The sequence below is a fragment of the Varroa destructor genome, unplaced genomic scaffold (genome assembly GCF_002443255.2).
Source record: "Varroa destructor unplaced genomic scaffold, Vdes_3.0 BEIS01000004.1, whole genome shotgun sequence".
Taxonomy (NCBI): Eukaryota; Metazoa; Arthropoda; class Arachnida; order Mesostigmata; family Varroidae; genus Varroa; species Varroa destructor.
In genome coordinates, this window is record NW_019211457.1 from 20,813,077 (window position 1) to 20,828,980 (window position 15,904).

General features: G+C 39.6%; 2 protein-coding genes and 1 pseudogene across 3 annotated transcripts; 1 reads left to right on the forward strand and 2 right to left on the reverse strand.

Annotated features, from left to right (window-relative positions):
• Positions 1 to 1,369: 1,369 nt before the first annotated feature.
• On the reverse strand, positions 1,370 to 5,189 carry Abi (tyrosine kinase Abl). Its single transcript, XM_022801709.2, has 4 exons — positions 5,032 to 5,189; positions 4,296 to 4,407; positions 3,378 to 4,097; positions 1,370 to 2,315 (listed from the first exon to the last, which is right to left on the reverse strand). The coding sequence occupies exons 1-4, from the start codon at positions 5,187 to 5,189 to the stop codon at positions 1,722 to 1,724; spliced, it is 1,584 nt and encodes a 527-aa protein (XP_022657444.1). The 3' UTR covers positions 1,370 to 1,721.
• Positions 5,190 to 5,212: 23 nt separating this feature from the next.
• On the reverse strand, positions 5,213 to 11,651 carry LOC111248784 (ELAV-like protein 1 pseudogene; annotated as a pseudogene). The gene is made up of 2 exons (XR_015327398.1): positions 9,975 to 11,651; positions 5,213 to 5,353 (listed from the first exon to the last, which is right to left on the reverse strand). The product of XR_015327398.1 is annotated as an ELAV-like protein 1 pseudogene (transcript).
• A 339-nt stretch (positions 11,652 to 11,990) lies between these two features.
• On the forward strand, positions 11,991 to 14,084 carry LOC111248786 (small ribosomal subunit protein uS11A). Its single transcript, XM_022801714.2, has 4 exons — positions 11,991 to 12,148; positions 12,318 to 12,432; positions 13,035 to 13,163; positions 13,812 to 14,084. Exons 1-4 carry the CDS (start codon positions 12,089 to 12,091, stop codon positions 13,961 to 13,963), a joined length of 456 nt encoding a protein of 151 aa, XP_022657449.1. The 5' UTR covers positions 11,991 to 12,088; the 3' UTR covers positions 13,964 to 14,084.
• Positions 14,085 to 15,904: the final 1,820 nt, after the last annotated feature.

Genomic DNA, 15,904 nt, shown 5'->3' on the forward strand with positions numbered 1-15,904 from the left:
AGTTCAGAGAGGTGGTGTTTTTAGGGTCTATGTCCGAAGGTTTGCTAAAAAATACATCATTACCCAAAGCATGCTTCTAGCTGTATATTTCAGAAGAAATGTAATTTTAAAGCTGAGTCAAAGAAGACTTTGGCATCAGATGTTTATGCGTTAATGGAAATATTTGTAGCGTGAAAATAAGTACATATATATATAATCTAAAATGAGAATTTGCCTGTAACTTCAGTGCACCTAAGTATCCGCTCGGTCACCGAGATCAAGCAACAGCTGCTGATATATAGGCGTGCTAGTGATTATCGGTAGAAATAACTTTCACAAATGTATATAAGCTTATTCAAAGACGTAATTTATCAAAACATCAAAGTTATCATTTACTCAAATGATATCGAAATTAGTTATTGTAATTAACTGGGAGAGAATAATCGCAAAACTCCGAAAAGCGTTGATCGTTTTTTACGGGTTGATCGGACATCTTAATCCGAGGTTTTATCATTCATCATTTTCAGGTTCACTCATTTTGTAGACCACGTTGTCTCGGTTCGAGACAATTTGAGGCCATTCTTACAGTTTAGAGTTTCTTGCACATTCATTTGATATTGGCTTGGCATATCGTGGTCCTTCCTTTGTGATTAAAATAACAAACATAGATTTATTCCTTTTATATAATCATTTATCAACTCCCTTGTAATAAGATGTTACAATAGTGACAATAACTCACCCATTTTTTTTAACTTAACGACAATGACACTAATGCGGTGCATGGTGGCTTTCGGCATTAATTTCATATCTGTGGTTCTAGACTATTTGGAGACACTTTTTACAACGAAGAACTTTACTATATTCATTAAATTAGCATAAATTAATGATGATAGATTTATATACATATCAGATTCTTACTTTCTCTTGTAATTATCACTCTTACTTCTCGATTAGTGATCTATCTATCCTACTTATATCCCTATTCTATTTTTGTATTTCCATCTGATCTGCAGATGTTAAGCATTTAAGGGGCAATATTTAGCAATAATATTTAATATATAGTCGAGGTCTTGTTGGCTTCATATCTACTCAGAGGTCTGGTTTTGCTTTTACGTTTCCAAAAGTTTCATTTAGTTGCGTTCTCCTTTATATATCTGGTACATTTAAACATATCTCATGAATACGCGTGAAGTAATTGAATGGAAGAAATAATATTCAGTTCCGATTATACTTTAACACTTAGTTCTATTTTAGTATTACGACTTTAATTAGCCTGATACAGAACAAGGAAGCTGCGAAAAAAAGCATGATATTTGAGAATCCCTTTTCGAAAATAATCAGGTTTTTAATCCACACATTTTTTAACGATTTAGAAAATAGTAAAGAATCATTCTTTACATCGTAACATACTCACTACTTTATTCCAACATTTGAATACGAAAAACCTGTGTCATATACATATACTCGATTTTAAGTAGTTTAAGTGGGCTTGCACACCGAAATTGCACAACTTCAGGCAATTCCAAAACCAATCATGTTTGTGCGCCATAACCTTGAATTGCGTTGGACTAGTCCACGCCGATCAAGTAGTTATTCTGAAACGATTCGTGTTCAGCAAATGTCAGCCTAGTAAAAGACACTCGGTACTCAACAGCAATTTAAACTGAACGAAATTCTTTCAACTGAAGACTAGACTTCTTTCATTCCCCGAAAGTTTATACGGTTCGGTCTACAGGCTCTCTTTACATGCATGGCTCAACATAGTTTCCTGGAAAGAGCCCCTGAACACCATCCATGACTCCCTCGTACCAGCCATCATCATTCTTCTTAATAACGTAAATAAGAGCGTTTTCGGCAAAGCTTAACTCATCTGCTTTATCAGCCTGATAGTCATAAATAGCTACAACTTTCTCAAGGTAATTTGCCGGTGCCCACGCTGGTTCACCACTTGAGCTGGAGCCGCGTTGGCCAGTAGGATCGCCAGTAGTGCCACTACTAGCGTTCGATGCGGCTGTAGGTGGTGATGATAATTCCTCAGGGGGAGGAGGCAACGGCGGCGATATATTTCCTCCGGGAGGCGGCGGAGGTGGCGGCATGTTCCCAGTCACGCTGGTTGTAGGACCATTGGAAGAAGAAACAGGAGGAGGTGGCGCAGGACTAGAGCCCGCAGGGGCCATCATGTTTGCCGGTGGGGCGGGAAGAGCTTCGGCCCGTTGAGAAGAGCCTATCTGTGTAGTGGGCCCGCCGGGGATAGCATGCCCATGATTACTGCTATAGTGAACACCTGCGCCATGTCCTAGACCCATTGCATGTGTACCCATCATATGTTGAGAATCCTGGAATGTAGAAATAGGCACGTTTTGTAGATTTTTTGGATGATATCTTATTGTCTGTGGTAATTAGTGATATCGCACGGGTTTGTACTTCATTTATGGAGAGAACATTACAGCCCTTTCCCGTTTTTTCTTTGCTTGGTATGAGACGATTTTTTATAATATTTAAACTGGTACGACCGTACTTTGACCTTTTGAGGCGAGGCCTATTTTCCTTTGGAGAAAAGCTCTCGTTTAAAAGTTGACAATAAAAGCTTCTGGTGTAAGGTTTTGTCAGAAGTAGAATTAGGTTTATGTATTTCTGGCAGTTAAAGATAAGTCTGGCAGGCGCTAATTGATTCTGCATGTTTTAATTCAAGAGGAAGGTACTATTATTGGATAAACTGTGTTCACTCACTTTGAACAAAAGCTTCGATAAATGCATAGTAATTATAATGTAGCCAATAATAACTACTTAAGGACGTGTTACTCTAGTTCGGCTTTTTTAGTTCGAAGTCCGCCACTCCAACTAAAATGTATTGTATTTCAAAATGAACGTGCAGATGACCGAGCTATAAAATCTTTCTATGTTATAATATAGAACCTATGTTATACACTGATTTTCTCTTTAACTTCTAAGCAAAAGTCCCTTTACAGATTTCACATTTGTAAAAAAACCAAAACAATTTATGGTACTAGTTAACTCTTATCTCAAAATACAGAGATGCGGTCGTGCAGGTTTAGAGTATTTTTAAATTCCAGTTGTGTCTTATCCAACAAAAGGTAAATGTATCATGAAATATGTTTTTTTTTGTGTACTGTTTTCGACTTTTTTTTTAGAAATCCAAGTCGTGCCAAGTTGTCCCGTGTAGCGTTGATCTCCACAACGTTCGTCTATACTTTTCTATATACGATTAAAACTATATTAAACAACTGATTTACATTAACAAGCCCAATAGTTTTTACGTCAGGAAGTGAATAAAATCTAGCAGTTTATTATGGGAAGCACGCGCCCTAAAATGCATATACTATGAAGTTACATGCACAGCCGTTACCTTGTTGTTTTAACAGTCAAGCATCGCTTACCGGATGATGTTGAACAGCTGCTGTTCCTCCAGCAGAAGAAACTGGTACCATCATCCCTTGGCGATAGTGACTCATCATTTGTTGTTGATGTAACTGTTGCTGCTGAATCAGGTATTCACTACGAGTTACTCCATGCCCAGCGGCAACCTGAGGATGTGGCAAGGTGCTGCAATTCGAAGCACTTCTTCTGGGTCCACCACTAGTACTGATTATTGAATTGGGTCCCATCATTGCCGACCCCATGGGATAATTTGGCGCATAATTATTAGGCAGCTGAGGTGGCGCAATCGGGGGCGTAGAACGATATTCACTCCTTCGTAAAGTTCCACCGCCACCGCCCATACTCATTCCCCCGGCTCCCATTTGTTGCCCCGGTGGTGTGGGTGGCTTTTGGGTGGGCGCAGGCCCCGCTGGTCCTTGCCCACTTGAAGAAGAGCTTCGGCGCGCTCGAGGTGCTGTTTGACTATAGTTAACAACACCGTGTATACTCTGGCTCTGTGGGTGGCCATGGGTTTGGGGCACAATACGGGCGGCATGTCCAACGCCATCTAGTGCTGAATAATCGATTGGCTTCCGTACGTATTTGACTTGTTTCTCCTGGTTGGCAGGTGCCAAAATTTTGTGCTGGCGAATTGTGTTTTTGTTTGTTGTAAGGACGCCAATTTCCCTCCGAGCTACTTTTTCCTTATGAATAGATACGGTTTGTGCAATATGGTTGACCTGTAAGAACAAAAGAGAGATTATCACATATTTGCCACACAGTTATATATAAGTATTATATTATTCAAGGCGGAGCAATATTAATTTTAGGCTCAAGCAACAGAACCTATTCAACATGCTTCAGGTTTACTATAATTGCTGTCAAGTTAAGGGTATGCTAATAACATTCCCAATGAAACCGTATCTAGAAATCCGTACCTGTGACTCTACAGAGGCCAGTTGCGCGGTCTGTAGATCTAATAGATGCAGAAGATTGAAGGCAAGAGTGTTAATTTGGTATGCTACGGAAGCAAGTGATTGTGTTGTATACCTGCTCAATGGAGTAAAAGGAACGTGAATATAAAACCAATTATGCAAACGTTAAGGGAGGGGGCACAAAAGTGGGCTTATAATTGGGATAAACGTAAAGATCTGTGCAGAAGATAAGGTTGAAAATATACAGACACATGGCTCCAATTTCAGGAAAATAGGCTTATGGCTGAAATGCATGTTTTTGCCCCTAAAGTGAACCTTTTTTTTTTTAACTAAAGTATTGTGCCTAGCTTAACTTAAGTCTACTTTTGTCCCATCGTGTACAATATACAAACGTCGCCTTAGAAATTTATCTTACTCAGTGGTAAGTTGGAGGTTACAGTGTAAATTATTCACTTAAATTCCACATTAAATAATTCCATTCGTCCCAACGTTAGGCAGGTTAATAATTTTATCATTTTTTTTATTTAATCGATGTAATGCCTTCATCATGCTACTTTCCGTACAAGAGGTTTCGTCGAAATATAATTAATTCCTTGATATATTAAATAATTATGCAAGGTAGAACGAAATTATAATAAGCGTTTTTTTCGACTCAATGACATCTATTAGCGCCGTGGTGAATTCCCTTAATTTCTTTAGAGCTTTTTATAGTTTTGTCAAATAGAAAAGCTTTACTTACTTTTTACTTTCTTCCAGAGCTTGGGTCTTGTTCTCAGCCTGGAAGTAGTTAGCTTCACAATATTCAGCCACTTTTTCTAAGTTAGTATGGGAATCTTTAATACTTTGGCGTCCTTCAGGAATCTCCTGACACATGAGCGTCTGCAGTTCTTCCATCATTTTTGCAAGCGGCGACGGAGGATCTGAGCCGAGGGGCACTGAAGTAACTGCTGCAAACGCTAACCGTTGTCACTCTTCCTGCAGATATTGGTTGTTTTGGCCAACCGAGATCACTTAGTAATGCACACTGGTTTCTGTAGTTCCGCTGCAGCGATTCCGACAACCTATAATGAAAAATACGTTACAATAGGCGACTCTAAGCTAAACTACGCAAGCTGAACCAGCCTTCTGTAGATCAATAAACGACCGACAGCTAATATGGCCGCATTTAGGCTTTGCTTGCTCAGTTATGAGGATTTGTGTAATTATAGTAATCGAATTGCTCACTGTTTGATGCAATCACTTCGTGTAAAAAATTGATGTAGCTCGCTATCATGAGTCACCACCGCATTCGACTTCGCTTGATTCATCGCATTGATATCTAGGTAATTAATAAAATGACTGAAAGGCTGATGGTGGCTCTGCGTCATTAAATCAACAATGGTGAGCTAGTAGCTTGTTTAAGTTTTGATGATTAGTTTTTGAGCTGCAAGCCATGTGTGTATTGCAATATCTACGACGTTTTATATCATATCATCACATATCAAGATAAATTTGCATGGGCTTTGGAATTTTAGTTTTAGAACTGTGTTCAGCAATAGCTATTAAAGAGCTAATACATGGTCAGAAAAAGTCAAACTAACAATAATTAAACCGATAATTCACTCAAACATACTTGAATTTACTAAACATATTAATGAAAGTGCTTTAATCGCATCAAAAAAACACTCGTCCTTGAAATATTAGTGATGTTGCTCGGCAACTCCGTGTAAACATTTGAGATGCCGTCAATAATAAAACTTATGAAGTTGTATTCGTTCACATAATATTTAGCAAGTCGACGAGAAAAAAAAATATCGTTTTTCTACAGTCGATCCTGTCATGGCGACACTACGCCACCTCGCCACAATCAGGCCATTCAAATTTCATCTTCTACATGCTACTTTACATCTATCAGCATGAGTAGGAGCCCATAAGGAAATACGTAAAAACTTCTCTAATAAACAAGAGAGGGCAACATCAACAACAACAACAACAACAACACGTTCAACATTTTTTTAAGGCCAAACGAAAACAAGCTTTGAAGCCGATTTAAAAGGCAACAACGAATGCCAATAGATAAATACAATTGATTGATAATTAAATGAAAATAAACCGATACCGAACGCTGTTGCATAGATTTGGCTAAAATTAAAGGTAAAATAGGTGAGATTGTCAGAATTTAATAACTACAACGCAGGATGTCGTATTATGTTGTTGTTGCGCAACTATAAATACACGCATATAGTAATAGATGTGGTATATATAGAACCAATACCATTGCGCAAGCGTCCGACAAACTGACGACATCATACTGATAAATAAATATTGTATCTAGACAATCTAACCTGTTATAAAGAAAAAATCGAAAAAACATAAGATAAAAAGCTCACCGTCACCATCAGGTTGCTGCCATATAATAAGAGAGCTCTTTATAACTCATCGTCCGATCTTCTCCGTAACAGTAATATGTATGCTATAGTAAATACCATTATTCACAGAGAACCAGAATACGCCGTATCAAAAACAGGGTACGATGTGGTGTAATAAGGCCATTGCACATAGCGGGGAAGTGGTAAGATACGTTACTGTATATGATAAAGAAGAGGCACTTCAAATGGTAAAATTGCACCATGGGAAAAATGATGTAAAATATATGCAAATAGAAAAAAAACACGCACAGTTTAAATTAATACTAATTGAATACTAAGAGATCTCTAACCAATACGAATAGCTACAGATGTAGAAACAAATGAGAGCGGTACTATAATAATTTGGAGTAAAAATAATTGCTCACCGTTCGTAAATGCTCAAAGAACGAACCTTCTCGATTCATTCCACTTTTACCCGCTCTCTCTATCTCTCCCTATCTCTCTTTTTCTGCGTCTCTTTTTCTCTTCGGGTAATAATAACACCTCAACACGTTTCTTTATTTTTGTGTTGCGGTTGTGTGAAGTCCTCCGTTGCGCTATAAAAACTGCGGGCGGAGGAGCCTTTGAGAGCTATGAAAATAATTGTCAATGTTAAACTGTAAATTTAAATCTTAAGGCAGTTGTTTCAAAATCTGATCAATTAATACTATAACATCTATAACACTAATTATCATAACACAAATCAACCACACCACTGCTGAAGAAAACAAATGTCGTTAAATACTGAGAAGACTAAATTAGTATATAGTATATCTCACCCGTCCCATTTTCACTCTAGTATTATATGTATATTATATAACAACACATGTGCGATGAATACCAGCGGTACATCCACAGCAGTGGTGTATAATTTAATTATAAAATGTAAGAATTGTATTGGAATAACAAACATACATGCTTGAGTATATCAGTAAGAGAAATTTTATAATAGGACACGCAGGTATAAATATACATAATATAAATAAACAATAAAAACTACAAAAAATAATAATGTACAGTACATTGCCTGTTTTTATTTTAGCTCGTAGTTGTGATTTTACTGGGTAGTGAGTGTTTGAAGAATGTCACGCGTTTTTGTTACGCTAATGTGTTTGCTTATTTCTATCAGAGCAAGGAGGTTGGTTTATCGTGACAGAGATCCGGTGTTGTTTTCCGCCACTACATAGCCCCTTCTGTCCTCATGCTGCAGCCGCCTTCATCAAGTTATGCTCTCCGTCTCAATAGTAATACTTCTCTTGCAAGTACGCTATTTCAGCACAACAAAAATTTGTTGACCATCTAACGCTACACCCACGCACATTTCGAACATAACTATAGTTTTTTAACCAATAGAACATATACGATAAAATAATGTCGATCTTCCATTGGTGTCACCTCTTACTGCAACTAAGGTCAGCGGCCGTAGCAACACTGTTATCATTATTAAAAAAACTACCGCGAAACATCAACACAAACACTCAAGTCGTATCAAATCGAAATGATGGACGATGGTCTTGATGATGTACTTATGATTGTAGCATGACGCTGGCAACGGTGACTAAAGGTGGTAGTGACATTGGCAAACAGCACAGGGAGCAGTAATAATACAAATAATTCGATGTTTGTCAGGAAGGCATCAGGGGGTTTCGTTTTGTCTTTTTACTCGTTAATTATTATTGTTAATCTAGAAATGTAACCGTAATTCGTTCTTCTCCTGTCAAATGCGCACTCCGCTGAGAACGCCAAGCTACCTTCCGACCTTAACAACAGAAGGGGCGCTGCAAATCTACTGTTTCTGTTCATCAATAGTGAAAGAGTGAAAAATGCAAAGGAATCATAATAATAAAAGAACACAGTTTACAGATACCACTAACTAAATATGTGGAACACACGCATCTGTACGTGTATATCCACCTGCCGTTGTTATCATATCGTTTCGCCTTACTCTGCTTCGCTCACACGCTTGGATAGGCTCTAATATTGATGTCATCGGGCCCCCACAAATAATTTCGACCCATCCTATAACCTGGTAGATCAATTCAAATAACTTCCGAAAATGAGACAATTATATGAATAAAGAATATAGTCACGCCGATGGTACGCAAATATCAGCGAGTGGCTCTCGGTCAGCTGTGGGCAGGTAAGTGGACGTGATCTGTGGGGGTTCGGGAATTGGCGTTGTCGACCATAGTTTGCGGCTGCAATCAGCTGATGTTGCTGCCTGCAAAATCGCAGTTCAAGCGACTATCATGGCGGCGCGCACAACTCAAAAAAACAATAATAATTATTAGTTGTACAGCAATAATATTTTTATGATTATAATTATTGTGATTACTTTAATATAATTATTATCAATCAGTATATTTGTATTGAGCGCGCCACAAGCGAACCCTAATTCATATAAATATGAATAGTAGACAGTGTACATTGATACTAATGTTTAATATTACTACATCAATAATAATAATAATAATAGCAATAGTTGACATCAGATAATAATGGCAATAGCATTGTCGCAAAAATATATCATAAACGAATGTACGAGTTACTTTTTGCTCACTTTTTAAATTACTACTACGCACAAAGAAATATCGTTTTAGTTCTATGAATAGGAGGAAATATCTCCTCCTGAAGTCGCGGCAGATTTGGCCATTACAACCGGCCCAACTAACTCTTCACTAATTGACACTGTTGTGGTAACATTGCAAGCGTAAACACTTGATGAGACACGCGGCAAAAAAAGGGTAGATAGACGAATCATTAAAATCAACTCGTCTACGTAGTGCGGTGAATTACCTTATCCTACGTACCCGAGATACTGATAATAATGAATGAGGTGGTAACGGTGAATAGAGCCCATTAATAATTTCGGCATTTTTCAATAAAAAAAGTTTGAATTCAAATTTCTACGGACGGTAATAAAATAAATGTAGCAACAGCACCACTAAATTAATTTTACATCCCTGCCTTAAACTAATACATTCTGGGAGTGCCTTAAATTAAAAAAATACCACTAATTTAAGTGCTTAGATGTAACAATAATAATGATGATAATAATAATAATAATAACACGAATTACATTGGTGGTAAACGTCTCAATAACAAAAATCCACCCTCTTTAAACGTTGGCCTGCTGTGGTAGTCGTTTATACGCTGGGTACTACAAATAGCCCACACTTTACCAATACAAGACAGAAGAGTTAAGTTAGATGTTTTCGTTCGGCCTCTTCAAATACAGTAATACACTCTATTGTTGAACCCCCTTGATAAAATAGACGGTTTTGTAGATGGGTACCCCACGCTGTCCTGCTGCCGTGGTGTTTGTTAACTGCCCGTCTCTTCAATAGTATTGTTGTTGCTGTTGTTGTTGCTGCTGCTGTTGCCTCTTGTTGCCGTATCCCTGTTGGCCGTAGGCGCCCCCATTTGCGCCATCAGCCCCGTACGCTGTCCCATAACCACCAGCCTGATTCCCGTTGTCATAGCCGCCCTGATCCATAGCCATGCCCATACCGGCACCCTGGTTCATCGTCATTCCGGTGCCCATAGCACCACCCATCGAACCACTAGCGACTTTGCCGGGAGTCTTGAACGACACCTGCAGCGGTTTGCCCGCGTAATGGAAACCGTTCAACTGTTCGATGGCCCATACAGCCTCAGAATAGTTTTGCATTGTGACAAAACCATAGCCTTTTGACTTCATGGTCATTTTGTCCTGAATCACGGAGGCTTTCTCAACCGTCCCATACTGGGCAAATAAGTGAAACAGTGAACTGTCATCAGTATCCACGCCAATGTTGTACACAAAAAGAATGAAGCCGCCACCACTACCGTTTTGAGTATCGTAGCTACCAGCATTCTGACCGCCAGCCTGTCCGTATCCGCCACCTTGGCCACCGTAATTCCCGGGTCCGGCCTTGTGTATAGGGTTGAAACGAACATTTGGGCGGAAAGAATTATGGAAAGGTGGGCCACCCATCCGACCGTGCATAGGCCCCCCGACACGGCCGCCCATTTGCTCACCCATTGTCATGGCTCTGTGTTTCTTTAGCTTCATTTGATCATCAGCGATTTTCACCTGTAGCGGCTCAACGCCGCCTTGAAGAGTCTTGCCGCTCATGCCTTGAATGGCGCGATCGGCATTCGATTTATCATCATAAAGAGCAAATGCCACACCTTTATTGGCGTTAGCAGCCATGTCGCGAAGTACGCGGAACTGTACGAGCCGACCAAATTGTGAAAACATTGCCTCGAGCTCCGCCGGGTCGAAATTCCGCGGTACGCCACGAATATACACATTAGTGTTCTTTGAATGATTAGAGTCGGACGGCTTGGCGATGGCCACTTTCAGAGTCTTGTTGTCCATCTTGTAACCATTATAAGAGCCGATAGCTTTTTGAGCGTCGTCCGGATTATGATAATCGACGAAACCGAAGCCATAACTGTAACCAGACTGCTTATTGCGTACAATTTTACAAGTCTTGATAGGGCCGATTTGGGCAAAGAGGTCGTGGAACTCTTGGTCGCTGAGTCGCTGCGGCAGGTAGTTGATGATCAGGTTGGAAGAGGAAGGCTCATCTCCAGGGTGCGACCCGTAGCAGTTGGCCATGGCGTCACTCAGGGCAAGACAACGTCACGCGGTGGTAACGACGGACTATAGTGAGGGTCGGCTAGGGCTAAACGTATGCCGGCTCTCGGCTTTCTCGCTCTTCACCACACAGACTCCTGCCCGGGGGACTCCTTTGCAACTCCTGCGGGAACTGCGCACACCTCGAGGACTGACGGACTTCGTATATGCCGACTGAAGTTCGCCGTCACGCGTCGAATCGCTGGCTGAGCCTTCGTCTTCCTACGTCACGAACGAAGTAACCAGCACACGATAAACGGCCAGTGAATGTCCGGACAAACACAAATCCTGCACAATCCTGAGGCTGAGTTCGCGGCACCGCACAAGCAAGGCAAGCAACTTACTCGAAGAGCCGTGCGAAGAAAACTGGATCTTCACGAAGCTTCAAGTCTTCACCAATTAAGGCAAAACACTGTCAAAATAAAACTGCACTCCACAAAGCCAACGAGTTCTCTTGGGCGTCGCTTATGACACAACGTGGTACCAAGCCAAGGCGGAACGTACTACAACACGGTACGGAAGGTACCACGATCGTGCCACACTTGAATTCCTATTTATTTTTTCTTGTAAAAATGGTAAAATACGGCTTTTTCCCAAATACTTGACAACCTGAATAGAATCACTAAATCTAAATGTAAATATAAAGCAAATCCTGACCAAAGGTGCCCACCAAAACATATCTGTGGTACTAAACAGCGAATGTGGCTGTATTTCCGGTTTCGACAAGTCTTTTTCTTGTGACCACGTTTTGTGATTGACGTCGAGTCGACTTCAAAGTGAAAAAAATGGCCCCTAAGAAGGGAAAGTTACAGCAGGATGCACCCGTGCTCAATCTTGGCCCCCAGGTACGAGCCGAGACCGTTACGGAATACGTGAATTTGTGGTGACTTGTGAAGTTCTTCCGATGGTTGGCACCAGGTGTAACTTTACGAAAAAAAATTCGAACATGCATAACCACGAAAAGTTCTCTGACCGTGTTTCCAATTAATATATTTAATTTTGATGAAATTTCAGGTTTATGACGGAAATAACGTGTTCGGTGTGGCTCACATCTATGCGTCGTTCAACGACACTTTCGTTCATGTTACTGATCTGTCGGGTCGTGAAACTATCGTGAGAGTTACCGGCGGTATGTATTCGAAAAGCAACTAAAAAACGAAAAAAGTCTTACGGCTCACCTGCACTCGCACGGCTACGGATAACACGACTCTAGTTAACAATTTTTATTGATTCGCTGCGGTTGGTAGAGTGGCAAGCTATAGAACGTAGGTAAAATGTGCTGTTCGATGTAAGTAATTAGTGAGTGCATTTTAGAATGGATGTAAACAGATCGAAGATTACTAACACCATATTGAAATTTCAGTAATTCTAGCCTGCTAGTTGACCTTATCATCGAAATCCTACGTAACGTCCCTCAGCATTTCGATCAGTGCAAGTGCAGAAAAGAGATAATTGATGCTTTGCCATAAATATTTTCTTAGAGAATTGGTGCTTCTAGAAAATCTCGGCAACGTCGTGTGTTAATAAATCAGTACTAATAGAAATGAACACAGAATTGGAAAAGTAGGTGCAGCAACTGCTAACGGTGGTTAGCCATGCAGCAGTTGCAATACTGTATAAAAATCTTCTTACACTGAGCAACTGGACAAAACGTACAAGTGATGTATAATGAAGGTCGAACATGTTTTGTGCTGAATACAATTGTTGTTATTATTTGCTATGTATTTACAGGTATGAAAGTGAAGGCTGACCGTGACGAGTCATCGCCGTATGCGGCTATGTTAGCCGCCCAGGACGTAGCTGAGAAGTGCAAGGCCGTTGGAATCACAGCTCTACATATTAAACTTCGTGCCACCGGAGGTATGTCTCTAGATGGATTAAATATAAGCATGTAAAAACTACAATAAATATAAATGCTACCCTCTATTATGAACCTTAGATAACGTGCTAATATCAGGAAACTGGTTGTGGTTAAGTGGAAATAAATATTTCGTCGTAAGATAAAGGGCTTTACTTGGATCTAAGAATTTTATTTCTGGGATTGCTATTCATAGCCTCTAAGAAACTATATTTAATTTTACGTCGTAACTCAGCAGTGTTATTAGATTACAAATGTTAAATGTGTAGTTTGTAATGCACGGTAATGACCGGAAATGGTATTTGTTGGTGCATATATTAGTAAATCAACGTTGAAATCTCGCTTACATTTTACCACCGGGCGACAAATCGTAACAACCGGTGATAAAATTATGAGTTATTATTCAAGTAATCCATTGCGTCTTCATTGTATTAAAATTCAGTCATTCAATGGATTGATTTACAGGCGCTTGCAATATGGTCATTCTTTAGTTATAGCAGAACATAAGTTAACTAATAGTAGGACCTAATACTAGGTTAGCATATATAGGATATGCAGATGTGGGTGATCAAAATGTTTTTTTAAATGTATTAATCTTTGAAGCCCGATTATTAGATGTTTATTTCAATAACATTTATTTTCCCATGCAGGAACACGCACCAAGACTCCTGGACCCGGAGCGCAATCCGCTCTCCGCGCATTAGCTCGTTCTGATATGAAAATCGGTCGTATTGAAGACGTGACGCCCATTCCTTCGGATGCTAGCCGTAGGAAAGGAGGTCGTCGGGGTAGGAGGCTCTAGACGTGTGCTCATAATCAGTGGCGTGGCTTGCTTTGCGTGCTTCAGAGTTCTCCATAGATAGTATTCCTGCGGGGTTTCGAGGCTGAAAGCATGACGAATAAACACTCATAGCTAAAAAAAATGTGTTTTCCTTGGTATTAGAAATGGGTTTCCATATGAACTTGTTGACTCGTTAAACATTCTAGATAAAAGCATGTAAATAATAATTAATAAAGATAAAGCAAGTTCGGTCTATATATATTCTTTCATTAATGCCAAGCGTGCTGCTCGTGAAACTAATAAAAAAGTCGGGTTCCTAAATAATAAAAGTTTATTGAAAATCGTAATGGCTAAAATGAATGCGAGATGCGCACAACCACCTATGCGAACTAAACTCCATTGAGGATATATTAACATTAGACTTCTGAAGATTTCATGAACGAATATTTTCTCTACGTTTAAAATGTACAAAGTATCAGAAGTCCTGGAGTCTACATGTCAGTGACTACCTCCAACAATAATTATTTACCCTTTGTGTTATCTATTTCGGTACACAATCGTAGGTCGTTGCCGTGGAGTTTACAGAAAAGAAGCATAGAAGAGTGAACAGAAGCATACAAATACGTGAGATATACTTATCGAAACGACACAGCTTTGCGTTGTTGGTTTCCAGCGCAGTTGTTGAACGCAGGTACTGCTAACCGCGTTCAAGGACTACAATTTAAACCTAAATTCCTTTTATTATAAAACATATAAAGGATAGGCAACTTCCAGGCTTATACCATTCCACACTTTACAACCTACACCTCTGGCACAGAGCTTCCCGCAGGCCCATGGTCCATGGTATTTTCGTTGCTGCGCCTATGTTATCACTGTATTGTGCGAGGTTTTTCTTTTTTCTCATATCGTAAACGGTCAATAGTTACTTTCGACACATTTCACTTGATCACTGTATCGTACTGGTTAAGGCGCGGTTCTCTGTTCGCCAGCAGCTGAACTCGCTTTCGTTTATACCTGCCTAGCTCTATGGTTCGCTTGAGATATGTCAACTACTTTCCATGAGTTTACATTATTGTCATTAAAATTTAGACCTATCTTTGGTCGCCACAGTTTTCATGGTGGATTTTTTTGATAGCTGAAATGCTGGGTGGAACTTGTATACCACTTGTTGTAATGTTTAACAGGGCTTCGACATCCTGGTAGGTTTGCACGGCCAAAACTACTACTGGCAAGATGTCCTTTTCCACTATTATTTTTCGTACATTAACATTTTTAATGATCCTAGATTCTCAATGTTTATTGAAATGTTATCTACATACCCCTCAAAGATTCCCTCTTCAATACCCAATGCTTTAAGGAGTACTCTGAGCACGCAATCTTAAAATTTATCAGAGGGTGGTTTGAGAGAAAGTTTTTTGTTAGTCATTGCCGCGACGACTGCAAGAGAGATACGATCAACCTTTCGTTTTAGTTGCGAAAGAAGCCTGCTCCACTTTAGCCGCGTCGTGGTCGGTAGCACCAGTCCACTAGTATTCCAGATACACACTGCAATCTCCTGACACCATTTACGATTTTATTCAGTTCTAGCGCCAGTACCATCCCAGTCTCCGATTAAATATCGAATTCTAACCGCGTAATACAATGCAATGAGTATTTTGTACATTTTTGTGTCATATAGATATTGCCGATTTGCTTTAACCTACCAACTGGCAATTATTGATTGTATCACAGATATAGCTTCTATATAGATCGTTAAAAAAAAAGTGTTAAACTATATGCAAAAATATTTGGTAAAGACACATTATGGAATGAGTGTGTTTGTCAAGTATAATAATTCACTGATACATACTAATATATTGCTAGGATATTACATATAATAATATATGTATAATATATTACAAGGGTATCCAATGGAATTTGAAGCTGAACTTTTGAACTACGAACCAGTGACAGACGAAACTT

Coding starts and splice junctions, on each gene's coding strand:
- Abi (XM_022801709.2), bottom strand. CDS start 5,189: ATGATGGAAGAACTGCAGACGCTCATGTGTCAGGAGATTCCTGAAGGA. Junction 4,408..5,031: donor GCTCTGGAAGAAAGTAAAAA/GTAAGTAAAGCT, acceptor TCCATTGAGCAG/GTATACAACACAATCACTTG. Junction 2,316..3,377: donor CAGCTGTTCAACATCATCCG/GTAAGCGATGCT, acceptor TCTACATTCCAG/GATTCTCAACATATGATGGG.
- LOC111248786 (XM_022801714.2), top strand. CDS start 12,089: ATGGCCCCTAAGAAGGGAAAGTTACAGCAGGATGCACCCGTGCTCAAT. Junction 12,149..12,317: donor TGCTCAATCTTGGCCCCCAG/GTACGAGCCGAG, acceptor ATGAAATTTCAG/GTTTATGACGGAAATAACGT. Junction 13,164..13,811: donor TAAACTTCGTGCCACCGGAG/GTATGTCTCTAG, acceptor TTTCCCATGCAG/GAACACGCACCAAGACTCCT.